The sequence below is a fragment of the Ovis aries genome, chromosome 1 (genome assembly GCF_016772045.2).
Source record: "Ovis aries strain OAR_USU_Benz2616 breed Rambouillet chromosome 1, ARS-UI_Ramb_v3.0, whole genome shotgun sequence".
In the NCBI taxonomy this organism is placed as follows: domain Eukaryota; kingdom Metazoa; phylum Chordata; class Mammalia; order Artiodactyla; family Bovidae; genus Ovis; species Ovis aries.
In genome coordinates, this window is record NC_056054.1 from 121,508,589 (window position 1) to 121,536,402 (window position 27,814).

Sequence of the window (27,814 nt, forward strand, 5' to 3'; positions counted from 1 at the left end):
CCGCTGTCAGAAAAGCGGAACCGGGGAAGGAGCTCTTTGCCCGTAACCAACATGGCCTCTCGGAGGCTTCAGACTGAGGGCGGCAGCCTACGGATCACGTGAGGGAAGTTGCACTCTTCTATTGGCTTCTTCTGCTGGACGGCCACGGGGGCAATAACCCACGTGGGCCGGCCTTAAAGGGCCCACGGCTATCTCAGCCGTAGCTCTGCCCTCTGTGGCCGGCTGGGGCCCCCGAAAGGAAAGGCGGCGGGCGGGGCCCGGCGCTCTCCCGGAGCTGCGGTGACCGCCGCCGGCTGCAACGCGAGCCCCGAGGCGGCGGACCGGAGAGGGGCGCGAGGATCCCGCGTAGGGCCGCGCGGGCGCGGGGTCATGGAGGACAGCTCCGCCGGGCCCCGGCTCGGGGCGGCGGCCGAGGCGGCCGAGGCGCGAGCGCAGCCCGGGTACACGCTGCGGCCCTTCGCGCCGTTCTCGGGGGCGGCCGGGCCCGACGAGGGCGGCGGCGACTGGAGCTTCATCGACTGCGAGATGATGGAGGAGGTGGACCTGCAGGACCTGCCCAGCGCCACCATCGCCTGCCACCTGGACCCGCGCGTGTTCGTGGATGGCCTGTGCCGGGTGAGGGCCCGGGCGCGGCGGCCCGTCGGGCGGAGGGCGGACACTTGTTGCCGGGACGAGGTGGCGCCGAGGTCCGGGGCCGGCTCGGGGCAGCCTCTTCAAGCCGGGCCGCCGGCGGAGGAACGCAGCGATGTCCCCGGCCACCCTGCCTCGGTTCCCCTCTGTCCCGGCTGGGGTGGGAGCGCCCTCCCCGAGATCCCGGGTTCCCGAGCACCTGCCGGGCCGCGCGCTGCCCGCCCATGGTGGGGATCTTCAGAGGGACTTCCCTTTCACCTGGGCTGGCTGGTAACCACCTCCCAGATATGCCCCTGACCCCTCTCCCGCCCCCCCGGCCCCGGGTGTGAACTCGGGTGCGTTAGAGGGGCCACATCGCAGGAGCCGATCGGAGCATGAACTAGCTGCCCAGATGGCCGGGGATGCGCGTACCCTCACCTTGAGGCTTGGGTCGTGCCGGGCACTTTACTTAACTCCTTTGAGGAGGGGTCGCTTCATTCATAGGGAGGAGGAAACAGACATTTGTCTGCGCGACGTTGACTCACTGTACATAAATAGGACGGTGTCTCCGCATTCTCAATCTGCACGCCTGGAAAGGAAAGCCAATGTTTGGGTGAGAAGCCGCGGTTGCTCTTTATCCAGCGCTTGGCCAGTTTTGGTCGAATGGTGTTGGGAGGAAGGGGCCATTTGCTAGGCCTTTGAGGATAGTTAGTAGGGAATCCCGCTCCCTGAAGAGGGGGTGGGGCAGGGGACACTCAGTAAAGGGGGAGTTGGATTTTGTTTTCTGTTTTTATTTTCCCCTCCAGATCCCCACATTTTAGACACGTTGGAGGGTGAGGGGGCAGGTATGAGTAACAGATGGTGGTGGGGAGGAGGGATTTATTTCTGATCTGCAATCAGTGTGCAGAGTAAAATGTGTACCTCCGCTGGCGTTGCAGGATAAAGCCTGCCTTTGAGAGAGATGCCCCATTAAGGGAGCAGCTATCAAAGAAAGTGCTGCTTTCGGATGCTTGGCTGTGAGTCCGCGGTTAAGTGTCAGTGAACTGGAGTTGAAGGCGGCTGCCAAGAGGGACAACATTGGAACAGAGAATGGTGCCCTTAAGACCCATGTGTTTATCAGGTACAGGCCCATCTACTCTCAGAAAGGATGTCCAGTGCTATGTGCTTAGATAAGGGTCCGTGCATGCTTTCTAAAGCTACAGTTGGCACAAATACAGGGTCTAACTCCTTTCACTCTAAAACCTTTTCTCTTCTTGAGGCTGAGGTCTGTCAGCATATGGAGTTTCTTTCTTACTGGTCCTAGGCGGTCATGCCAAAGGAGCAAGATCAGATCATACAAGATGTCGCTTGTGTGCCTAGCAGTCTCATAATTTTGCAGTCTTCCCTGTGTCAGAGACCATCCTGAAATTGCTGCATCTGAAATGTTTCCCACCTTGCAAGCTCTTCACTTTAACAAATGGGTAGAGATTCTGCTTTGAGCCAGGCACTCACTGTTCTAGGCTCTGAGGGCACAGCAGTGAAGAAAAGAGCCTTTCTGCCTTCAGGACTGGCATTTTTGTTGGGGAAAACAAGACAATAAACAAATATATATGAAACAGGTCAGGAGGTGATGGTACTATAGGAAAGAAATTGGCCTTAGGAGATGGGGAGGGGAGGGGGACTGCTGTTTTACCAGAAGACGATGGGGGAAAGGCTTACTCACAAGGTACTGTTTTGAGCAGAGACACAGTTCATTTATTCTTTTAGTGTTTAGCGAATGCTTCCTGTGCTTCAGGTGCTGTTTTAGGCACAGTGGACAGAGTGGTGAACACGATGAGCTTTCTTCTTATGTTCTAGCAGAGGCTGAGAAAGGGGGAGACAGTTTTTAAAAAGGAATGCACAGGTGGGAATGATAGGGAGTGGCCGAGGAGAGGACAGAGAGTAGGCTGTGCCAGCCAGGGCCTAGCAGGGATACTGCAGTGGTTCCGGAGGGGTAATGAAGAACCGGTTGGTGGGGGCAGGACTGAGGCAATCAACAGAGAGTGTTGGATGGAGGGAAGTCCTGTTGCTGGGACCCTAGGGGAGGAATCCTCTGGCAGGAGCTACAGACATGGAGGGATGGAACTGAGGTGCTGAAGCAGCGAGCTGCAGGTTAAAAAGTATCCCAGCTTGCCCCAGCTTTCTGATCTCATCATTGGCGGAACCAAGCTGGCAGCCAGGAAGCTGGGGACTCCAAGCAATGCAGCTGGTAGGTGGGGTCAGGGCTCAGAGAAGGTGGAGGGGGCAGAACACAGCTCTGGGATCAGTGCCGGTAAAGAGGACCTGCAGAGAGAATCAGCCTACAGGCCATTTTACACCAAGTGGCCCCAGAAGGCCACTCTGCACTGCTTGGGTGTGGCTGGCAGGAAGAAGCTCCCCATGTAGATATTGTGTGGTGGGCCTCCAGGCAAAGGGCATAGCAGATGTGGAAGTTCCAGGGCAGGGATGAGCAAAGGCCTTTCCAGGGCCCAGTGAGGGAGGTGGTGGTGGCCAAGGTTGGATGCAGCCAGGGAACGGTTCCTTGGGAGCCTGGGAGGCCCTGGGAAGGATTCGGGTACTGTACTAATTAAAAGCTAGCTGGAGAATGGCTTTGGGGAAGGAGGTTGAGTGGGCAGGAGAAGCAGCAAGGAGACCCCTTGTGAGGATCTTAGCTTGGGTTGTCAGGGGAGCTGGCCAAGTGTTTGCACTAGGCTTGTGGGGTTGGAAACCATGCTCTCTTCTCCATGCAGGGCTCAGGAACCTCCGAATGTGGGCTGGGGGAGCTCTGTGCCTTGGTCGCCCATCTATAGGGTCCTTCAGACCACTGGAAAGCCTTCCAGGAGAAAGCTAGTCTCTCATTTAGCCAACACCACCCCTCCAGGTGGGAAGATGCGGCTTCTGAGATTTCAGTTGGACAGCTTTATCGTTTTGGAGGCCATTTTTCCTAAAGCTGGAGTGTCACCTTGGGGTGCTGTAGTGAAAATGTGATTCTACTTGAGGTCAGCGGTGTCTGACCCTTGAGTAGGCAGACTGTTAACTGTGTTGCCCACAGAGGTCCCCTTTGTGCTGGTAATCTGGCCACGTGGGTATCTTTACCTAGTCTGTTGGAGGGTCACCTGGATGAGTGACAGTGTCTTAACCCGTTAAAGCTACTGTAACAAAATACCACAGACTGATGGCTTCTAAACAACAGGAACTTATTTCACGCAGTTGTGGAGGCCAGCATGGCTGGGTGAGGGCCCTCTTGTGGGTTATAGGCTCCTCTGTGCCCTCATGCAGTGGAAGGGATGAGAGAGCTCTGTGGGGGTCTCTTACAAGGGCACTAATCCCATTATGAGGGCCCCACCCTCATGATCCTTAATGACCTCTCAATAGCTGATACCATCATCTTCGAGGAGGAGCACATCAGTCTATGCATTTGGGGGAAACAGGCATCCAGAGGGTGGCAGGTGATGTGAAGGAAAAAGGCTGTGTCAGTGTTCTTCCCATGTGTTCATGTCATTCTCTGACCTTCATCTTAAAGGAAAGAAAGAAATTGACCCGAACTATCGGTTCATTTCCTGCTGGCACAGACAGTAAAGAAACCGCCTGTGATGCAGAAGATCCAGGGTTCAATCCCTGGGTTGGGAAGGTCCCCTGAAGAAGGGAATGGCAACCCACTCCAGTATTCTTGCCTGGAAAATTCCCTGGACTGAGGAGACTGCAGGCGACAGTCCATGGGGTCGCAAAGAGTCAGACAGGACTGAGCAACTGACATCATTTCATTAGGGAGTTAATACTGGAAGCTCATTTTCTAACTATCACAGTTGGATCTGATATGTAAAATGTATTTTTGTTAGGTGGATCATCATCCAGTATTGTAAATTATTTATAATCAACATGTTCATTAATTGTTTATCTAAAAAATGAAGCCATATCATCATTAATTTCAAATAATATGAGTCATTTCATGTAATATATTAAGAGATTCACACCATTACAAATAAATGAAAACTTTTATTAAAATAAGATTATTTTTCTGTTGTACAAATGTTTGCTTAGCATATTCCACTGCCATATTCTTTTTGTGAACCTTTTTGCTTTTTACTGAGAAAGTAGAGCTGTGCTTTGCACCAGTAATTACCTGTGCTTTGGATTGTTGGCAGCGGTTGGCTGGTTCCCTGGAATAAGAGTTCAGTTAGTTGTCACCAAGCTAACCAGAAGTTTAGAGTTCTCACATAATATTGTTAGTTTCCAGGCAGTAGAGGTGGTTCCATAGAGTAATGGAAATGAACACCATGTTTCTGTTGTCTGAGCCATGAATGTATATTTGATCGACAGGCTAATTTGGAAAATGCTAATCATAGAAAAATTCACTCTCCTAGTGAATAAACTCACCTTTCTTAAAACAAACGCCCATGTAAGATTTGTGATACTGCCATGCTGCTGCCGCTGCTAAGTCGCCTCAGTCGTGTCCGACTCTGTGCGACCCCATAGACGGCAGCCCGCCAGGCTCCCCTGTCCCTGGGATTCTCCAGGCAAGAACACTGCAGTGGGTTGCCATTTCCTTCTCCAATGCATGAAAGTGAAAAGTCAAAGTGAAGTCGCTCAGTCATGTCTGACACCCAGCGACCCCATGGACTGCAGCCCACCAGGCTCCTCCATCCATGGGATCTTCCAGGAAAGGGTACTGGACTGGGTTGTCATTGCCTTCTCCAGATACTGCCATAACTTTCCTTTAAAAACATGAAATATCCTGATGGTTGTAAAAGGAGTTGGAGCAGTATCCTTAAATTCTTTTTATCAGTGAAGGCCTGTGAGCAGTTTGCAAAATGCCTGTGCCCAGGCCCCTCCAGACCAACTCCAGTCTTGTCCTGGGAGTCTTGGCCTGGGAGACTCCCCAGTGTGATTCCCCAAAGATTGAGGACCACCGTCTAGCCAAAAGGGGTCTAGCCTGACCAGAATCGTTGTCATATCATGAACATATACTTGGGTCATCGATCACTGGTTCCACTCTCAGCCAGATCTGTGCCTTGGTCTCCTCCAGTCCAAGATGAGAGTCAGGGCCATGCTCTGAGGCCTCCCTTCTCCTAAGCGCCATTTGACCTCGTGGCTGTAAAGCAGGGTGACTGGCCGTCATGCTGAGAGCCTAGCCTTTGGGACAAGAACAAGAACACCTCCTCGAGCGTGGACTTGCCTCGCCTGCCCTCCGTGCTCATCCTCTTGTGCCGCTGCTTGCTCTCCTGCTACTGCTAAGTCGCTTCAGTCGTGTCCGACTCCGTGCGACCCTGTAGAGGGCAGCCCACCAGGCTCCTCTGTCCACAAGATTCTCTCCACCAGACGTCAGATCCCAGACTTGTCCTCCCAAAGCCTGTAGTTTGGTAGTAAACAAGTTATCACTCAGTAGTGATCTGATGATTGAAACGTTGGGGAGATCCCACGTGGCACAGCTGAAGTGCGTGCTTTCCACTTGTGCGGCTGTTATATGCTTGGCCATGTGGCTGTCTGTGCCTGTCCCGAGTCAGCCTGTGGCAGCGTGCTGTCAAAGGTGACACTTCGGCAACAGAGTTGACAGTTAGGCTCCGCTGCAGCGTGGCACCCCCGCCTGCCCGGACCATTGGCACTTCTCAGCCTAGTGTCGCCGGCTCTCTCAGACTTAAACCGGCCTCACCTTTCCCCGTAAACCTCAAGTGTGGAGAGATCTTAAGCCAATATGGTATGCTGTAGTTTATTTGGGAAAGTTCAGAATGTTCTAAGTTTAAGAAAAGCCCACCTATTACATACGTGCAAAGTTTACAGTTATCCGCCATTTCCCTAATTTCAGAATTTCTGGCTCATATATAAACAAACAGAGACTATATTAACGTCCATGAGGTTCTTTTGATCTCTCCTCCCTGTTCCTCTCCCTCACAAGCATTCGATCCCCTTTCCAGCTCAACCCATCAGCACCCTTCATTCATTGCTCAAAGCACGTCTTCTTCGGTGCAGTCGTTTTCAGGACTCTTGTCAGCAACTACAGACATCTCAAGCCCCAAGACAATTACGTAAAGGAACCGGAAAAAAAAAAAAGGCTTTGTGATAGAACAGCTAAAGCAGAGGCTGTTTGATTGCAGTGTTTATATTTCAAGCCCTACTCCTTTCTAAAAAGGCCAGCAGGTGACACGGTCCATTCTTTTTGCCGATAGGCCACCCCCTGTTCTGTGCCGGCCCCACTCCTGTCACGGTGATGGTGCTGTGCACGTCAGTGTGTGTTGGGGGTGGGCTGGGGAGTCACCTCCTCGGTGTATGTTTTCTGCACACAATTGTTTGGACCCGTTTCAAGGGCTGAGGAGTGCTAGTCATTCAAAATACAATTCAGTTGTGACAGAGAATTTTTTCCTTTGTATATACTAATCAGCACATGGAGACGCTGGCACTTAATGAAACTATAAGTGACTCTGCTCTGTTCTCTGAGCTGCTGCTGCTGCTGCTAAGTCACTTCAGTTGCGTCCAACTCTGTGACCCCATAGATGGCAGCCCACCAGGCTCCCCTGTCCCTGGGATTCTCCAGGCAAAAACGCTGGAGTGGGTTGCCATTTCCTTCTTCAATGCATGAAAGTGAAAAGTGAAAGGGAAATCGCTCTGAGCAGTGATGGGCTATACCATGGCCATACCGGAGTGGGTTACCATTCCCTTCTTCAGGGGAATCTTCCTGATCCAGGGATCGAACCTATAACACTATAAAAGAATGTGATTTTAGACTCCACTACTTAATGTAAGTAAAATACCTGGTTGATAGGTTTACAACAAAAGCTGTCAGTCTATATACTTCTGAACTGAAAGTTCAGGAAACAAAAGCTTTTTTTTTTTTTTTTTTAATGTTGGGAAGGCTCAGTACTTTTCCTTTCGTTACTAATTTCAGCAGGTGCAGTATGTAGTTCCCATGTGTAATCATAATTAACACCAGAGAAAAAGGTGTTGAGGTTGGCCTGAATTCAGAATTGAAAGACAAAAATGTTATTGGATTCAGAAAGCTAATATTGGAGGTTTTTTTTTTTTTCATTCAACAATAGCTTGTTTTACTTTGTCACCTTTATCATTTTTGTTAAATTTTCTGCTTTACCTTACTGATAATAAAATAGTTTCTGTTCATTTACATGAGTTGCTTTCTGTGTAATATATACCATTTCATCATTTTACAAGAACTCTATGAAATTGGTGCTATTATTCCCATTCTACAGATGTGAAAACTGAGGCCAGGAGAGGCCAAGTAACCTGTCCCAGGTCACACAGTAAGTGCTGGCCCTATGATGCAAACCTGCTTTCGTGTTAATTACTCAATCATTTCTGACTCTTTGCGACCCCATGGACTGTAGCTCACCAAACTCTTGTCCATGAAATTCTCCAGGCAAGAACACTGGAATGGATAACCATTTCCTTTTCCAGGGGATCTTCCTGGCCCAGGGATCAAACCCCACTCTCCTACATTGCACAAAACTGGTTTTAGCCAACTCCAAAGCCTGTTCTGGAATCATCTTACAGTATGCAGTAATGCATGTGAATTTTTCATATCTTTCACATCTTATTTCAGCCCTAGGATAGCTCTATGAGTAAAGTTCTTTTATCCACAGGAAACTGAGGTTCAGATGACTTACAACTCTGTTATTCTCTCAGCCATTTATTTATATTTAACAGATATATTTGAGTGCTTTTGGGACATCGGTTGCAGCCCTGATGACATTCTTGGGTTCAAGCAGAAGGCAGTACCTGGGTGCTGGAGCCAGACAGACTTGGACTTAAATCCTGGCTCCATCACTTCACTCATTTATTCATTCATTCAACTCAGTCACTCCTTCCTTCAGTCATTCATTCATTCACTCGTTCAACAAGTGTTTTTTAAGATAATGTTTGAATTTTATTTTTATTATTGTCATTGGATTTATGCATTTTGATACATTTCTTAATTTAATTTTTTAAAATATAGTAATACATTCACATTGTTCAAAACCCAGAAAGTATTAAAAGGTATATAGTGAAAAGTCTTTCTCCAATCCTTGATAGTCAGTCCTCTCAAAAGTAACTATGATTTTTGGTAAACTTTCTGCTTCCGGAGTTTCTATATACATCTCTTTGCCCTTGACACACTAAAGTTGCATATTTGTTTACTGTTCTGTATCTTGATGTTTTCCCCACATAACGGTATAGCTTGGAGATGTTTCTATAATGGTACACAGGAAGGTCTCATTTTTTCCTGCTGTATAGTATTCCATTGCACACATACTATACTTTGTTTAACCAGCCCCTGTTGGTAGATATTTGGTTTGTTTCCTAATTTTTCCTGTTACACATGACTTTTCCATGAGTCAGTTCAGATGGGTGGCCGAGAATTCGTCTAGTCAAAGGGCATATTCATTTTAACACGTGTTTCTCAGGGCCTGCTGTGTTCTGAGCACTGTGCTGGTAGCAAGGCCCTCTGCAGGACCCCAGATGAGTCAGTCAACCTCCCCAGGCCCCCAGTCTGCCCAGTTGCAGAAGGAGGACAGTAATCCCACCCCCACAGTCTCCATGAGGTCATTGTGAGAGGTCACAGCCCTCGGTGAATGACAGACAGCAGCCTTCCTCCTGGTGCTCACAGGCCAGCAGGGAAGACACGTGATTTGTTTTTTAATTGTGTATGCTATGTAAATACAGCCTAAGGGCTTCATGGGTTTCACAGATGACTCAGTAGTAAAGAACTTGCCTTCCAGTGCAGGAGATATGGGTTCGATCCCTGGGTCAGGAAGATGCCCTGGAGAAGGAAATGACAACCCACTCAAGTATTGTTGCCTGGAGAATCCCACGGAGAGAGGAGCATGGTGGGCTACAGCCCATGTACTCGCAAAGAGCTGGACACAACTGAGCACATATACACACACACACATGCAAGGGCTTAGCAGATCCATAACAAACCACCTGTCCTTGGGCAAGATGTCCACCCAGACCTCTGCCGCTTCATCTATGAAGTGAGCAGGTTGAGCTGGATCAGCTCAGTGGGGTTGCTTCTGGCTCTTCCATTGGTGGAGTGCGGCCCCTTTGCCCCTTGCTACCCCAGAGGATTTCCCCAGCAGGAACTGGCTCAGCAACAGAATGTTCCCTAGTGTAACCGTGACTCTAGTTCTCTTCCATCCGGCTTTCCAGCCTCGCACCTGTAGGGGAGACAGAACCCTGCCTCTGCCTGTCCTAGGTTTTCAGCTGTGACTCTTTAAGAAAAAGATGGATCACAAGAGAAAAACAGTTATTAACGCATGCAGCATGCATCAGGGGGGAGAACCCTCAGCACAACAACGTGGAGACTTAGAACTTGGCTTGTACAGCCTCTTCAACAAAGAATAAATTGATAAGAGAAACGGTAGGAGGGAGGGAAGCCATTTCAGGCTTCCAGCTCGCTGCAGGGAAGTCAGTTCATAGGAGGAAGCTGATGGGCACGTTGGCACACTCCTCCATGAGATTCTGGAACGTCTCCATTAAGAGGGTCATTTATATCCTACCTTCAGGCAGGAAAGAGAGGGAAGATGGAGGTTTCCTGCATATGTGCTTTGTGACTGCCTTCAGCTCCAAATAACTTTTATGTTGAAGAGGCATACTTGGGGGGTGACATTCTGGCTTCCCCATCCTCACACTCCTGCCTTACCCTGCAGTGGTCCCTGGGAAGCCTGTCTGCCGGTTTATGGAAGAGAGAAGGTCAATTTCGGTCACTTAACGCTTGTGTCTGTAATTGGTCTTGGAAGTTTCATTGCTCCAAGAGGAACATGTGTCAGAGACACTCTACTTGACCCCACAGCCAATTCTGTCCAGTTGCCATTTGAGAGTTTGCCAGAGGTTTATCCTTACAAAGCCAGAACATTTGAGTGCATCTTTTCTTTTTTTTTTAAAGTTTGTCCATTACTAGGGGCTTTTACAGATCTCCTGATACTCATTTATTATTGACAGGGTGACTGTATGCTCCAGTTTGCCCATCTCGTCCCACGAAGGTAGTAGTCCCCTCTTTCATCTGAAGTTTGAGTGATCACTTATATACGTACTTAGTATTTATACAGTTCATGATAAACACCCTATTAGTGCTTACCGTTGGCCAAATATTTTATGTACATTGTTAGATTTCATCCTTCTTGTGCTTAGTTGCTCAGCTGTGTCTGACTCTTTGGAGCGCTATGCCCTGTAGCCTTCCAGGCTTCTCTGTTCGTGGGATTCTCCAGGCAAGAATGCTGGACCGGGTAGCCATCCCCTTCTCCAGGGGAATCTTCCCAACCCAACATTGCAGGCGAATTCTTTATTGTCTGAGCCACCAGGGAAGCCTACTCATCCTTCTTAACAACCTTCTGTGATAGATACTGTATTTGCCCATTTTATAGATGACAACGTCTTTCCGCTGCCTTTGCAAAGCTAATCAGCACATAGAATCCCGTGGCAACTGGGCATCAGATTCTGGGCGCAGCTACAGAACGATGGCAGACAGGACCTTGGGCTCAAGCCTTCTTCATTTCTGCAGGGAGGAATCAAGGCTCAGAGCGGTGCTGAGGTTTCCTGAGGGGGAACTCACTACATACTAGCAGAACTAGAATTTTCTCCCAGCCCACCAGTTACACTGCTTGTCTGATTTCCTGTGCAATGATGTCCTCCCCTGCCCCATCCCCCAGCCCTCGCTGAGCACGCAGAGCTGTTGTTTAGTCAGCTGAGTCGTGTCAGAATCTTTTGTGACCCCCTGGACTGTAGCCCGCCAGGCTCCTCTGTTCCATGGGATTTTCCAGGCACAAATACGGGAGTAGGTTGCCATCTCCTGCTCCAGGGGGCACCCAGGGCATGTGGATAGTGAGGTGGACATCCAGAGTCTTATTGGCAGGAACAAGAAGAACTGTCACCATGCTACCGTTAGGGGCCCCCAAAGAGCAAGGTATCTGTGGCCGGTCCTGGTGGAGGGGCAGAGGAGATGGTGTCCTGAGAGCTAGTCCCTGGGCTGTTTGAACACCAGCGCCCGCCACCAGGGGGAGGTCACTTCACATAAGTTCTGCCGTAGAGACTGGTGGTTGCCTTAGATTTTATTTCTGGCATTAAAGACAGAAAGTGCATTTTCAGAGGGGGAACTCCCTCCTTGTGCTGCAGAAGAAGCTATCATAATCATCGGTGTGTAATTGAAACTCGTGAGAGGAGAGACACCCCCTCACCCCCCCAGAAAGCTGGCCAAGGGAGGGGACCCTCGCTGCTGCTGGGCAATGGGACCCACTTTGGTTCCAACAGGGAACAAGGATGCTGTGCCTCAAGGAGTGACCCTCCTCTTCCAGCTGCCCCTAGTGAAGGCTGTGACATCTTCCACCCCCTGCTCTGATCTGTGTTTACTTGTTCAGATGGTGACTCAAACTATCAGGTGACTAAAACTATCGGCATAAAGAAATACAAAGAGAGCTCACTCAGAGGAAGCAGGCACTTCACTGCAGAGATAAGGGCAATTTTCTGAGCTGGCTTCTGCCATTAGGTTGCTACAGAGATTAGTTTTCAAAGGCAAAGCTCATGCTGCTGCATAGGTTGCCAGACCCCTGTGGTGACCCCTGTTCTCCGAGGAATTATCTGCTGCCCAGGCGACAGGGTAACAGCGTTGTTCTGGGCTGAAGTCAGGATTTGGGACAGTTCGGGTAGGTCTCAGCTCTGCTCACACAGCCACCTTTCCATCCTAAGGTGCAGATCTCAGACGGTGATGGAGAACCCTCAGGTCGGGGTGAGCTGACTCTTGTTGCTCAGGCGCTCAGTCGTGTCCGACTCTTTGTGACCCCATGGACTGTGGCACGCCATGCTTCCCTGTCTTTCACCATCTCTCAGAGTTTGCTCAGACTCACGTTCATTGAGTCTGTGATGCCATCCAACCACCTCATCCTCTATCACCTGGTTCTCCTGCCCTCAATCTTTCCCAGCATCAGGGTCTTTTCCAGTGAGTCGGTTCTTCCCGGCAGGTGGCCAGAGTATTGGAGTTTCAGTTTCAGCATCAATCCTTCCAGTGAGTATTCAGGGTTGATTTCCCTTTGGGTTGACTGGTTTGATCTCCTTGCTGTCCAAGGGACTCTCAAGAATCTTCTCCAGCACCACAGTTCGAAAGCATCAATTCTTCAGCACTCAGCCTTCTTTATGTTCCAGCTGACTATAAACTCCTAAAAACAGACCACTCACCAGCAAAACTCGCTGGCTTACAGTTCATGAACTGGCCAGGAAGACCTTGCAGACATCTGGCAACACCTCTCCCTCTCTGGAGTAGCCCCACTGTAGGTGTATCCTTCAGACTCAACCACGTGCTTGACCCTGACACAGCATTTCCAGAGCTGTCCTCATTTTTCACATCAACTCTGAATTTGTATATTTCTTCCCAGTGACTTATAAGTTTTCAGGGAACACTTGGACTCCAGTGTGTTCTGTTACTTGTTATTTCCTTGATATATCTTGGGAAATACCATCACCGAATGGTCAGATAGTCTATAACCTCCACATTCAGAGTATTCCCGTTACTTGGAACACATTTAAGATAATGACCTAGTTCTCACTACTGTGAACATGCCTGAGACGGTGGCATAGATGAGTTGGGTGGGCGTAGAGAGGTTATATGTTTGGGGGGTGACTTCCTGCATTTATTGGAGGGTAGCTGTGCAGAGGCCCAAATAGAGTCCAATGTGCTATATCCGCGGCTTGGAATGAAGCAGCAACAGCCAGCCTGTGGCTGAGATCGTGAGCACATTCTTTATCTTATATCGTAAAACAAGGGCTGGGTGGTCCTTTACCCTACTAGGATACGGCGAGAATGAAATACAGCAAGGCCATGTTTGTGATAATACTTGATAATACCCTGAAATTATCTGCTTAGTCTTTATCAAGGACTTTATTACTTACTTTATGATCAGAGGTTTTGTATTGAATCAGTTCAGTTCAGTTCAGTTCAGTTGCTCAGTCATGTCCAACTCTTTGCCACCCCATGGACTGCAGCACACCAGGCTTCCCTGTCCATCACCAATTCTCGGAGCTTACTCAAACTCACGTGCATGGAGTTGGTGATGCCAATGTATTGAATAGCCATTTCATTTTTATTTCATTTTCCTTTATTTTCCTCCTCTGTTTTCTCTCCTAGATAGCACAGGGACCACACTGGCAGGATTACTTACTTGCAGGCTTTTTCTTGCCTGTTTTTCACTTTATTTTAATGGCTTAGCTGAGAGTGAAAGTGTGCAAAAGAGAACGCAGGCATTACCCCAAGAACGCCCACCTTCTTTATGGATAAATGCCTACGTTCCTTTAGGGCTTCTCGGGTGAAGAATCCTCCTGCCAATGCAGGAGACACAGGTTCAGTCCCTGGGTCGGGAAGATCCCCTGGAGAAAGAAATGACAACCCACTCCAATATTCTTGCCCGGGAAGTCCCACGGACAGAAGAGCCTGCTGGGCTTCAGTCCATGGGGTCGCAAAAGAGTTGGGCATGACAACAACCGACTTTGGTATTATGTGTGTTAAAAAAAAAAAGCACAGTCAGACAGTTGAGCGACTGAGCACAGTACAGACATGTTACAGGAGCAGTAACATGCAGTAGTTACGAGGGTGGACTCCAGAGTCATGTCGGTCTGCACTGTGAGACCTTGGTCAAGGACGTTATCTTCCCTGTGCTTCAGTCCCTTTGTAAAATGGGGTAATAAAAGTACAAGATGAAAAGAGCGTATAAATACAGAGCTAAGAATAATACCTTCCAACTGTGAGCAGTTTTATTTCAGTGGTTACTAAAATGCAAAGACTGTTGTATCTGAGATTGCTCGCTGCGTAATCCTGTGCCCAGGACAGTGTCTGCCACCAGGTCTCCCACATTGCAGGGAGACGCTTTACCTTCTGAGCCACCAGGGAAGCCCCAATAAATATTTGTGCAGCAGTGAAAATAAAGCATTGACATTATAAGGAAAGCATTGCTCTCTTAAGTTCGTTAAATGTTAAGCCTTATTTTCCCAGGAGTAATTTTAGGCACCTCCAGATGCTGCCTACATTATCTTAGCCCAGTAGGTTCTGCTGGGCTTCCCAGGTGGCTCAGTGGTAAAAAATCTGCCTTCCATGCAGGAGACTCGAGTTCGCTCCCTGGGTCAGGAAGATCCCCTGGAGTAGGAAATGGCAATGCACTCCAGTATTCTTGCCTGGAAAATTCCATGGATAGAGGAGCCTGGCGGGCTACCATCCACAGGGTCCCAGAGAGTCACACATGACTGAGCACACAGAGGCTCTGCAGCTTTAAAATTGTTGCATACGCACATGTGTGTGTGCATGTGTGTGTGCGCACACACCCACACCTGTATGAAATTGACAGGCTTAGATTTGCCTCGACATTTAGGCTACTGTTGTGAAACGTATTATACCAGAAGACTGCCCTGGCTTGTTATCACTTGTAATGCTTGGAAAACCATGTTTTAACGTGATTGAGTGTTGCCACAATGTTGAAAACAAAGAAAACTATAAACACTTTAAAAAATAAGTCAGTAAGATAATGGACATAAAAACCATCAATTTTATCTGAAACAAAATCATTATTGATGATGAAAAGAAATCCTAGGCTTCCCCACACACACACATACAATCCTGTATTTGAAAAATATACTGTCATCTTTGCTGGTGAGGTTTTCCCCCCTCCCTCCATCCCTCCCTTCTTCTTTCTCTCTCTCTCTGCTTCCCTCCCCTCCCCTCCCTCTCCTTTTCCTTAGAATGCCTTTTTGAGGACACATAGATCTTTTCAGAAATGCATTGTCACCTGCTGAATCCCACGTGCTAGCTAGCCTCTGGCCTCCTTGATAGAAGGGAGCAGGTCATTCTTTGCTAAATCTCATCCGAAGGGGGCAAAGTCAACTTGTGAGCTTCTTATCTCTGAACACTGCTGCCCTGGTTTCCATCAGATTGTGCCAGGAAAGATGACCTTCCTTAATGAAATGTATGCTGTCTGCTTAGTACTCAGTAGCCTGCTGTGCTTTTAATTACATGAACCAGTCTTTAAAAACTTGAGTCTTATCTCTGGAGCAGCATGGCACCCACAGTCTGTCCCCAGGTCAGCCATTCCAGATGGTTACATCAGAGAGCGGCACCCTTGGGGGCTGAAGATTGGATCGAAGGGCTTTAGCACGGTGTGGTCTGGGCTCGTAGTTCTTGGAGCGCTTTCTTTTTTTTTTTAGAATTCCAATTTTATTAGAGAATGTATCTAAAATACAGTATTTATTGTTATATTATTTGAATGGAAATATACTCTGTATCACAACTATAACAGTTTTTATAGATAATTCATTTATATCTGTATAGTTCAAAAGTCACTAAATCATAGTGTAATTAAGATACCATTGCTACAAATATATACGAATTTAAAGTTTTTCTTTATTATACCATCTTGGAATCACAAACGTTGATCTGATTTACATTACATAGATCAAGACTATTTTGCCTGATTTATATTCCACAGTTCAATTTATCCTCGTATATAGATTTGCACTCAATCATCCTACCTTCTTATATTTTAAAAATAGCATTTTACTGAACCATCGTGAGTACTCATTACCCCACATTCTGTGAGCAAAATCAAGGTTCTTATATTCTCTGTCACATAAAGGCTACTATCATAAGCAAAGCACCAGTCACAGCAAATCTGTCAATCATGACAATTGGTCTAGGTTTTCACATTTTAGTAGTAAGCACGTCAGGTGAGAGATGAAGGGTCTAGAAAGCCAGATGCAAAGCAGCGAGGGCCCAGTTCACCAAGGTGGGCTTGTGCTAAGCTAAAGGGAGGCCCAAAGGCTCTCCCCTGGACGCCGCCCCGGGGCCGCCTTATTTGGGGAAAACTCTGACTTGTCTGTTTTTCAGCGGCTGAGCCGGACGCCAGTTGGCCAACATCAGGAGTTCAGGCTCACCCTCCGCGTTGAAGTTAAGAGTACGGAATTTCAGCATCTGCTGACTGCTAACAGAGATGGGTTCGGAGCGCTTTCTTTGTGCTTTCAGTCCAGGATAACTCAGCCTTCATCCAGCCTTCCAGTCAGACTTTAGCAAGAAGTTACTCACCGTTGTATTTATGTCTACACTGTGCCCGGGTGTTGCTGTTCAGTCGCTAAGGCGTGTCTCACTCTTTGCCCCCGCCCCCTGCCCCCATGGACTGCAGAACGTCAGGCTTCCCTGTCCTTCACCATCTCCTGGAGCTTGCTCAGACTCATGTCCATCGAGTCAGTGGTGCCATCCAACCATCTCATCCTCTGTCGTCCCCTTCTCTTCCCACCTTCAATCTTTCCCAGCATCAGGGTCTTCTCCAATGAGTCAGTTCTTTGTATCAGTTCTTCTTTGTGCTTTGAAGATTAATTCTTTATAAAATTTACATTTGGTCATTAAAATAAAAGCATTGATTGAAAATATCTCATCCTTTTCTCTCATTCTGTTTCTTAGAAATAACCTCTAGGTTTTATTGTACTCTTTCATATATAGTCTATATACACCATGTGTATGTATTTATAAATATCATATACACTCTTTTGCTACTTGCTTTCTTAAAATATTGGACATCTTTCAATAGACTCAATGCATTTCTTTTGATAACTGCCTTGTATTTCTTAATAAGAATGCAATGTAATTTAACCAGCAGTTCTTTTTTCTGTTTTTGTTAGACGTTTGGCCATGCCATGTGGCCTGACCAGGGATCAAACCCATGCCCTCTGCAGTGAGAGTTCAGAGTCTTAGCCGCTAGACCCCTAAGGAAGTCCCAGCAGTTCCTACTGGTAGACATTTATTTTGTTTCTAGGTTGGGTATTTTGGTTTTGTTTTTTCTTATTTTGAGGAGCATCCTTACACAGACCTCCCTGAGTGTCCATGGGGGACCCGTTCCAGGACGGACGGTTACCAAAATCTACAGAAGCTCGAGTCTTTTATGGTAAATGACGTCATATTTGCACATAACCTTCGCAGTGTAAACACTCTGCATGCGTGCATACTTAGTCGCTCAGTTGTGTCCAACTCTTTGCAACCCTTTGGACTGTAGCTCGCCAGGCTCCTCATTCCATGAGATTCTGATGAGAATGAGGAGAATACTGGGGTGGGTTGCTCTTTTCTTCTTCAGGGGATCTTCCAACCCAGGGATCGAACCTGGGTCTCCTGCACTGGCAGGAGGATTCTTTACCCTCTGAGCCACCAGGAAAGCCCCTACAAAGAGTGAAAGCAAAACGCAACGACCAAACCTTGTTGATATTTTGAGTGAGATTCCTTTGGGTTGATAGTTACTTTGGGATAATTGACATCTTTATATATTATGTTATAATGTTGTTCTGGGCTTCACTGATGGCTCAGATGGTAAAGAATCTGCCTGCAATGCGGGAGACCCAGGTTTGATCCCTGGATTGGGAAGATCCCCTGGAGGATGAAATGGCACCCCACTCCAGTATTCTTGCCTAGAGAATTCCATGGACAGGAAGCCTGGCAGGCTACAGTCCATGGGGTTGACAGAGTGGCTAACACACAGTGTTGTTCTACTTACTTAAGCCATCTTTTATGCCATATGTGCAGGTTTGGCATCTTCCATATGCATATGTATATTCTTCACATAGATCGCCTATATATTTCTTTAGTTTGTTTTTATGTTTTAGATTTTTCAGTGAAAATATTTCCATGTAAGCTTAAGAAATATATTAAAATATGAGATCTCCTTTTCCATTATATGTCCTTCTCCTTTCATGTAAAGGGATTGTTGTTTCCTGCATATTGATTTTGTAACCCTCTGCCATACTAAAGCCTCTTATGGTTTCTTCTGCATTTTGCAGGTGTTAAATCACATCATCTGCAAATAGTGACAGTCTTGCCATCCTCTTTATAATACTTCTGTTTTCTTCTCTTATCCACATGGCACTTGGACACTAGATTACAGGAGCAGCAGGTGTCATCTTTGTTGTGGCCTGCCTTGAGGGCAATGTGCTGGTGTTCCACCATTGACCTTAACCTTGGCCAGGCAGTGTGGTGTTTTAACTCACCTCTGGTATCTCTGACAAATACTTGCCTGTCCTAGACCCGGTTACCCGCAACAGATACACCCAGCTGTCTCGTTGCTTTTCTCTTGCATAGCACTCAGTTCTCCTTCTAAGGAAGTGACTTCAGCCTTTTGGCCAAAGTCATCATTTTCCAGTAGTTCACCAGACTGACCAACAACGCAAAGGAAAAGAGGAAAGGCACCGGCTTTGTGTTCTCTAGGTCTCTTAGAAAACACGGATCCATTCCTTTGGCCACACATGTGCAAATGTACAAAAAAGGTAATATTGTAGACATCAGGGAACTTGATACTTGTGGGCACTGTTGACAATGGGATGCCCCCAAATGTTCCCACGGCAAGACTGGAAGAGCCCGCCGTGTGACCTGGCGTACTGTTGGGATTGTGGCAAATAGGCAATTTAAGGGTATGATTCCTACCAGGACAATTAATGTCCACACTGAGCCTATTAGGCTTTCTAAGAGTCTAGATAGCTTCTTGAAACATGGGAAGGGAAATGATTGGGAAAAGAAGAAAGCCAAAGGGGAAGATACTTGGGTTTAATTGAAGCTCCAGCTGGTTCCACCCAGAGAAACACACTTTATAGAAACCTGCAAAAAAGGAGCTTGAGCTGCTGGAACCCATTCGCTATGAATTCATTACATAATAGATGTGAAAAAATAAAAGTTCTCTGGACTATAAAAAACAAAGAAAAAGAAGTGACCTCAAGAACATTAAAAGCATTTTTATTGTAGTATTGTTGATGTACAATATTATATAAGTGTACAATGTAGTGATTCACAATTTTTGATGATTATACTCCAATTGTACTTATTATAAAGTATTGGCTATATTGCTCATGTTATAAAATATATCCTCGTAGCTTTTATACATGATAGTTTGTGCCTTTTAATCCCCTATACCTTTATTGCTTCTGCCTCTGTCCCTCTCCCCACTGGCAACTGTATCTGGGATTGGTTTCCGTTCTGTTATATTCACTAGTTTAACTTTCAGATTCCACGTGTAAGTGATACACAGTGTTTCTGTCTGACTTAATTCACTTAGTGTTAAGTGACTTACCCTGCAAGTTCATCTGTGTGGTTGCAGATGGCAAAAATGTCCTTCCTTTTTATGGCTGAGTAGTATTCCATGGTATACACAAGCACCGCATCTTTCAAGAACACTTTCTGGACCTTGTGTCTCTGTCTGCACAGTCTGGATGCTGCTGATGGAGCGCCCTGTGTTGATGGAAGTCTTCTGTGTCTGCTCTGTCCCACGTGATCGCCGCTGAGCATCTGAGACGTGGCTGTGCCTGTGAAGCTAAATTTTATTTCATTTAAATTAATTAATTTACTTAAAATTAATTTAAATCATGATCAACTATTGAGCACTTAAAATGCAGCTAGTGCTGCTAAGGAACTGAGTTCTTAATTTTGTATAAGTTTATTTTTTTTAATTTTTTTATGTTATGTTATGCTGCATGGCACATGGGTTCCTAGTTCCTCAACCAGAGATTGAACCTGTGCTCCTTGCAGTGGGAGCACAGAGTCTTAATGACAGGACCACTGGGAAGTCCCTTAGTTTAGCTGAAATAGCCACATGTGGCTATTAGGTCCAGCACTGGGCAGCATGAAAGCCTAGGACGTGAGCACAGAAAGGACCTGGCGGCTCCCGCTGTGCCCCGAGAGGTGGAGGCTGGCCTCAGATCCTCGCACGGCAAGTTCATGATTAAACAGAAGAAGCCAGGCTCCCCGTTCTTGTCTCTGGCTTTTCTCACTGTGCTTGACCCTCCTCTTAACTCCTCACTTCCCACGTCCCTTCTTCCTATGACAGCCGAAGTCCAGGTGTGTACCGACTTACACACCTTTGATAAACACATCTTAACCCACTGACTTCTCCACTAAGTCTGGAGGAGTCTGGCTTCTGGGCTGGTGCAGATATAGAATTTTCAGCTCTGTGGTCTTTCCCTGCAGGGCCAAGGCTCTCTCGTGAGAAGGGCAGGTGCAGTGGGTCCAGGCGCTGTGTCTGGCCTCTCTGCCGGTGGGATCAGAACATCCTTAAACTACCTGAGGATGTCTAAGATGCTCCGGCATCCTCAGGAACACCCGTTCTGTGCCCTTTCAGTTCACGTTGTCTTCTGGTCCCATCCTTAAAAGATTGTAAACATCAGTGCTTCCAGCATGACAGCGGGGCATTGCTTCTTGCCCCTTGGCTAATCTAAACCCTAAGAGAACTCAGGTCCTGCAAGTCAGGGAGGGGGATAAAGAAAGCAGAGCCTTCGAGAAGGCCCTCAACTGGGGACTCCAGGGCAGAGGGAGGACCTCTGAGTCTTGAAGGGCCCCACGGCCTTGCTGTTGGGGCACTTGTAATTCTTCCCGCCTCTGCCAGCCCTTTCTTTTCCCTGGGGGTTCCTGGTCAGTCACTCAGGGTCACTGCTGGGGTCCTCCTTAGCTGGCTCCTCTAGCCACTCATTCAATGGAGGCAGGAGGGACCCACCCAGGAAGGAACTCTTTAAAAAAAAAAAATTGTTGACATACAGTTGATTTACAGTGACGTGTTAGTTTCAGGTGCATAGCAAAGCGAATCAGCTCTATATATTATATACATACACGGAGGTGGCAGTTTAGTCATTAAATCACGTCTGACTCTTGCAACCCCTTAGACTGTAGCCTACCAGGTTCCTCTGTCCATGGGATTTCCCAGGCAAGAATCTTGGAGTGGGTTACCATTTCCTCCTCCAGGGGATCTTCCCGACCCAGAGATCAAACCCCATGTCTCCTACATTACAGGCAGATTCTTTTTTTTTTTTAGGAAAGTTTTTTCACTCATTTATTCTTGTAGATCGTAAAATGCCACTATTTTAAAACTATCTGATTAGGTTTCCAAGAACAAATCTGAGACATCCCATGTATCACAACCTTTCCTAAATATAGCACAGAGACTTCAATTTCTTGTAAAACAATGGTTCACCAAAAGGAACCATCAAGTGTCCATTTAACTAAATTTTGCTTTGCTATATTAAAACATACCAGAATTTTTATACTTTTTTCATTCTGTTGGGAAGGTTTATGTGCAGATATGGATGCAGATTCTGATAGGGATGCTTTAAAAAATTACCCAATTTAAACTCCTTAATTTGTCTAATTAATTACAAAATTACTTAACTTGAAAGGTTAAGACTTAAATTTTCAATCTAAGTTGAAGTTATTTCTTATATTGTTCAAAATGATGTAATTCCAGAACATGGACTTATCCATGTATTTACCAAAACAAAAACCACAACAAAAAATTAACTCCCAATCCATTTACATATGTCTCTTATGTATACACATATAAAAAACTTAGAATGGTCCTCAGGCATATATGAGTTAAATGCAAATTCTAAATTCTGATTGGGTAATGACTATGGAGATTTCCTCCAACATTTAGAAAAACTGTTCTGTAATGCTGAGGAAATAATATACCATGGTATCAAATTCTTTTCCTATTGAAGGAGGCAACTACAGAAAGCTTTTATTTGTTCAAAGTAACCAGTGCTACAGATGAAAAAAAAAAAAACAAACAATGTAACTTCCCCAATATTACTTCAAAACAAACATATCAAACCTGATTTTCATTAGAATGTTATTTCTTCACACTAATAAATAAAAAAACCAAGACCCACATTTTATATATATATATATATATAAATATATATAAAAGGCAATGCAGATAATTATTGAGCTTCATCTTCTGGACAAGAATGCCGAGTTAGTCTCTCTTCATAAAAAGCAATTACAGTTTGAGGACGCTTCATATTTGCCTCTTTTGCCAGTGCCAACTCCGCCTCCTCGGAATCTTTCCATTTCATGAGGAGCATTAATTCTCCACTGCTGTCTGTGGCACCAATTATTCGTTCTGGATCAAGACCTCTGGCAAAACCTCTCGGTTTATCAGCAGCATCTCTTTTCTTCTTTAGTTTGCTATCATCAGATTCACTGTCGGACAAAGATTTTCTTTTTGTTCCATCTTTTTCTTTACCAGCTTTTTGAGAATTAGATGCTTCAGTTAACTGGACAATCTAAATTTTCTTCAGGTTCCCAAGTACCGTCTGCATCTGTAAACCCCTTCCACTTCAGGAAATACTCCGCCTTCCCATTCACTACATGGCGGTCCAGTACTTTTTCTACTACAAATTCTTCAGGTTCTGCCTCTTCAACTTTTTTACTCTTTCCATTTTGCTTCTTTCCCATGTTTTGCAATGTAGTTTTATTGGAGGCCATTTTTAAAAAAATTTTTATTTTTACTTTATTTTACTTTACAATACTGTATTGGTTTTGCCATACATTGACATGAATCCGCTACGGGTGTACATGAGTTCCCAATCCTGAACCCCCTCCCACCTCCCACCCTATATCATCTCTCTGGATCATCCCCATGCCCCAGCCCCAAGCATCCTGTATCCTGTATCAAACATAGACTGGCGATTCGTTTCTTACATGATAGTATACATGTTTCAGTGCCGTTCTCCCAAATCATCCCACCCTCTCCCTCTCCCTCAGAGTCCAAAAGTCCGCTCTACACCTCTGTGTCTCTTTTGCTGTTGGAGGCCATTTTTTATTGCAGACTTGAAGAGCTATTATTCACCGCCTCTGAGCTGCTCCGGGTCCTGGGTCTGCGGTGTCTCCGGCCCTGGCGCCTCAAGCTCCAATCACACCCGAGGGGCTACAGGCAGATTCTTTACCGCTGAGCCCCCAGGGAAGGCCATACATACACATATATCTACTTTTTTTTTTTCTTAGATTCTTTTCTCATATAGGCCATTAGAGTGTTGAGTAGCGTTCCCTGTGCCCTACAGCAGGTCCTTATTAGGTACCTCCTTTATGTGTATGTGTTGATCCCAAATATTCCAATTTATTCCTCCCTGCCCCTTTACTGGGCTTCCCCCTGGTGGCTCAGACAGTAAAGAATCACCTGCAATGTGGGAGACCTGGGTTCGCTCTCTGGGTTAGGAAGATCCCCTGGAGAAGGGAAAAAGGCTACCCACTCCAGTATTCTGACCTGGAGAATTTCATGGACTGTGTGTAGTCCACGGGGTCGCAAAGAGTCGGACACAACTGAGCGACTTTCACTTCACATGTATATATATTATCATCTTAGAAAGGCTTCCCTTGTGGCTCAGCTGGTAAAGAATCCTCCTGCAAATGTGGGAGACCTGGGTTCGATCCCTGGGTTGGGAAGATCCCCCGGAGAATGGAAAGGCCACCTTCTCCAATATTCTGGCCTGGAGAGTTCCATGGACTATATAGTCTTGGGGTAACTGGAAGGAATTCTCCCCTTTCTCTGGTCACGGTCAGCTTAGCTGTTAAGAGTGCAGGACTGCCTGGGGTCCAGCCCAGCTCTGCCCCTCCTTCCACGAGGCTGGGCCATACTCCACCCGGTCTGTGCCTCGACTTGCCTGCCTGGAAAATGGGGGTGATCACCCTCAGGGCCCCTCCCAGGGCTCCCAGTGAGAAGCGTGTGAGTCCCTAGATGGAGCAAACTTAGAGGGCCTGCCTTGCCAGGACACCCTCCACAGAAAGACATGATGACTGTCCCCATCCTAAGGGCAGGTAACACACCCCCAGGCCCAGTCCCCCTCTGCCCTTCCAGGGAAGCTCTAGATGCTGACAGATTTGGGGAGCACTGCCTGGATGTACGTGGATGGCTGAACCCCCTGGCCCCAGAGAGTCTCCTTTCCCGGTTGCATCACACATACAACCCGGCTTGGCAGAGGGGTGGCTGGTGTATCTGACCGTGGGTCCCAGGCCCCTTGGGGTGGTTTGTCCTGCCCCTTTGACCCCCGTTGGAGTTGTTGGGGTGTCAGCTCCTCAGGCGGGAGGAGGGCCTGCCTCCCGGAAGCCTGATCACACCCCCCACCATGTTTCTCTTTCTTGGCCCAGGCTTCCACATGGCTCTGATGACGGCACCCGCCCGCAGAGCCTGGCCCCCATGAGCTGGAATTTGCAATGAGTACATGGCTTGTGTACACTCATCGCAGAGTCAGTAATCTGCTAAAAGGTCAAACTCAGCTTGATCGGAACACAGCACATCTAGGATTCTAGTCCTTCTGTGGATGTTGCTCCATTTTTTCCCCCCCATGATCAGGGAAAAATCTTGGAGAACTCTCTTAAAAACTGGGTAACTTTTCCTCCCCCTGGGATGATCTTTTCCCCTGCCTCTCAGCACCATTGAGAGAAGGGAAATGGAGCCCCGGTGACTTGACCCACTGTCTACGCAGCACCTATTCTGTGCCAATGCCCAGAGCAAGGGACGCACTGGGGGGCGCTGAAGCAAATGCTTATGTGGTGTGTATTCCATGCCAGGCACTGTCGTACATGCTTAGCAACGTGGATGGATTTCATCCTCACACAGACCCAGACCGGAGATGCTGTTCTTGTTCCCATTTGATGGATGCAGTCACTGAGGCCAAGGAGCCTGCTCATCACTGCACAGCTAAGTTGGGGTGGGGGCAGGACTTGAACCCAGAGTCTGGGTTCTTAACCACTCTCCCCTTACCCCGACCGCCTCTCTGCTCTGGTTCCTCACTTTGCCTGAAGCCAGCATCTCTGGGAAGTACTCACTTGCTGTGTGAAGATGCTGAGGCCTGGAGAGTCAGTGTACAGGCCAGTAGCCTACCTGGGGTTTAGACGCCACACCCAAGGCCCTGACTGCAAACCCCGCTCCTCCCTGGCACCTAGAGGCTTTGCCAGTCCCAGCCCCTGGACCCTGCCCTCCTCCCCCCTCACATCACCCATCAAGTTGAGTGACTTTAAGGAACTCCAGGCTCCCCTAAAGGGAGTGCCTCTCTGTTCCTCTCTCCCACAGAACATTCTCATATTCTTTCTTTTTCTCTTTAGCCGCATCTCTGACTACAAAATTGTTCTGTCTTCCCACACGCGTGTTGACTGGCCTTGTTTCCTCTGGCTTACTTCCTCTGGACAGTTCTTATCATTTGCCTGTTCAGCTGCTGGACTGTTTGTTTTAGGCAGGTCCACTGTCCGACTCAAGGGTCAGGACCGAAATTCACCTGAGTCCATCAGTCGATACATAACATCTCTGCCCCTCTTCTGGCCTGCAGTGACTGAAAACAATCATGTGTCCTTGGCGCTGAGTAAGGGGATGAGAAGGTAGATGGTGTCCATCCCCCAGCCTTCCAGCCTCAATCAGAAACCAAGGGTAGGAACTTCTCTGGTAGTGCGGTGGTTAAGACTGCATGCTTCTATAGGGAGTGCGGGTTCAGTCGCTGGTCAGGGAGCTAAGATTCTGTATGCCGCGTGGTGCAGCCAAAAAAAAAAAAAAAAGGCAACAACATAAACAAAAGACCAAGTGTAGAGTGGCAGTGTTTTCCTTGCATGGAGGGCGAGGCTGCACCTGGTTCCTCCTGTCTGGGTCTGGCATGCAGGAACCTTCCACAGGCATCCATCAAGGGGACAACTGGGCAGCTCCCATGTATTAGATGGGAAGACCCAGGAAAGCAGAAACTGGCCCAGAACTTCCATGAAGGAGAACACCCACAGCAGTTTTCTTCTCAGTTTCCCAGATGTTTCCCCATTTCTGTATTCACTGAACCCTATCTCCTGTTCTGAAAACCATGCACACCTGTTCTCTGGGTACATCTCACTGAGGCCCAGTTCCCCAGCCTCTGGGAGGCTCTGTGTCCACACCTACAAAACCCACACAGTTATTCCAGTTCAGGCTGCCTCTCCCCCCATCCCTTGTCTAAGAGAGAAGCCGAGTGGGTTCACGCACGAGGACCTTCCCATCCTTACAAGACAGCAGTAACACCAGCCTGCTTAGCATCCCTTCATAACTTCCCTAAAAGGAAGCTTGTGATTTGAGGTCGCACCTCAGCCCATGTCATCAGCCAAATATTATTCGTAATAAGTGTTTTATAATCTGTGATGATGCATTCAGGGATCTGTCCAGTGATGGTGAGCTTTGCATGTGGTAAACACAGGTTGTGCCTTGTCCAGCACTCTGCAAGCACACAGTTGATGGGTGGGAGAGTTCATTTGCTTTGTGTCGAAACACACAAAATTGCCAGTATCTGAGCATTTGTTTTTAATCTAAAATTGTTGATACTTCACTCTCACACCTCCCTCTAGGATCAGGTTTCTCGTATGAAACTGTCTCAGTGATCTTCTCTGCAACTGGAGCAGGATTGAGGTCCTCATATGAAGACCCGGTCCATGTAAACTCGAGTTAACGTTTTATTGAAATCTAAGTGAAGGAAAATTTAGCTCATTTTGGAGAGAAGCCCAGCCGATCCAGCCCTGTCACGTGACTGCTTGTGGACCCCCTGTGTGCCGAAGGCCCCTCTGCTTAGAACCTGGGGCTCGATCCTGTCTTCATGCCCCTGTGAGTGTGTGCTCAGTCCTTCAGTCTGTCTGACTCTCTCCAGCCCCATGGATGGTAGCCCACCAGGCTCCTCTGTCCACGGCATTCTCCAGGCAAGAATACTGGAGTGGGTTGTCGTTTCCTTCTCCAGGGGATCTTCCTGGCCCAGGGATCGAACCTGCATCTCCTGCATTGGCAGCCGGGTTCTTTAACCACTAGGGCCACCAGGGAAGCCACTTTTCATGCTCCCAGATGCCCTTAAAAGGAGCAGCACCACAGCCCCTTCCCAGGTCCTCCTGGCTCCCAGTCAAGTCAGGCCAGTGAGGTTTTCCTGTGATTGAAGATTGACGTCGCCTAGTGATCACTAAGTGCATAGAAGTCACATAGAAAAACTGGTCAGGGACGAGACGGCCTCAGCCCAGAGAACGTTCCTTCTTGGGATCAGGAAACAAAAGGAAGAGACGATTGGGTTGGGTTCTGTTCGCTTTTTAAGGCTCCAGATGGCCCCAGAAAGACAGCTCAAATAGAAAAAGCTGGTTGGGGATCTGGTGGATGGGTGCAGGAACAAACTGTCCCACTGTGTTGAAAGTGAAGACGCTCAGTTGTGTCTGACTCTTTGCGACCCCACAGACTGTATTCCGTGGGATTCTCCAGGCAAGACTACTGGGATAGGTTGCCATTTCCTTCTCCAGGGGATCTTCCCGACCTGGGTCTCTTGCACTGCAGGCAGATTTTTTACCATCTGCACCACCCCGCCTCCCCCAGCATTGTGTTGACCTGCCAACTAATCCTGGAGCTGGGAAAATAGGATTTGCCCCTCCCCCACCCCACCCCAAATGTTCATCACCTTCTGATGTGGTGTTGTATTCAGAAGA

The 27,814-nt window shown here is 47.4% G+C and overlaps 1 protein-coding gene and 1 pseudogene across 1 annotated transcript in view; one reads left to right on the plus strand and one right to left on the minus strand.

Moving 5' to 3' along the window:
- The first annotated feature begins 220 nt into the window (after positions 1 to 220).
- The window catches only part of RCAN1 (regulator of calcineurin 1), a 123,937-nt gene continuing 96,343 nt past the window's right edge, over positions 221 to 27,814 (plus strand). Inside the window, exon 1 of the mRNA XM_027967511.3 lies at positions 221 to 615. Coding sequence (XP_027823312.1) covers positions 370 to 615 — 246 coding nt within the window. The 5' untranslated portion in view covers positions 221 to 369. The remainder of the gene's footprint in view (positions 616 to 27,814) is intronic.
- Positions 22,297 to 22,843, minus strand: LOC101118835 (chromobox protein homolog 3-like; annotated as a pseudogene).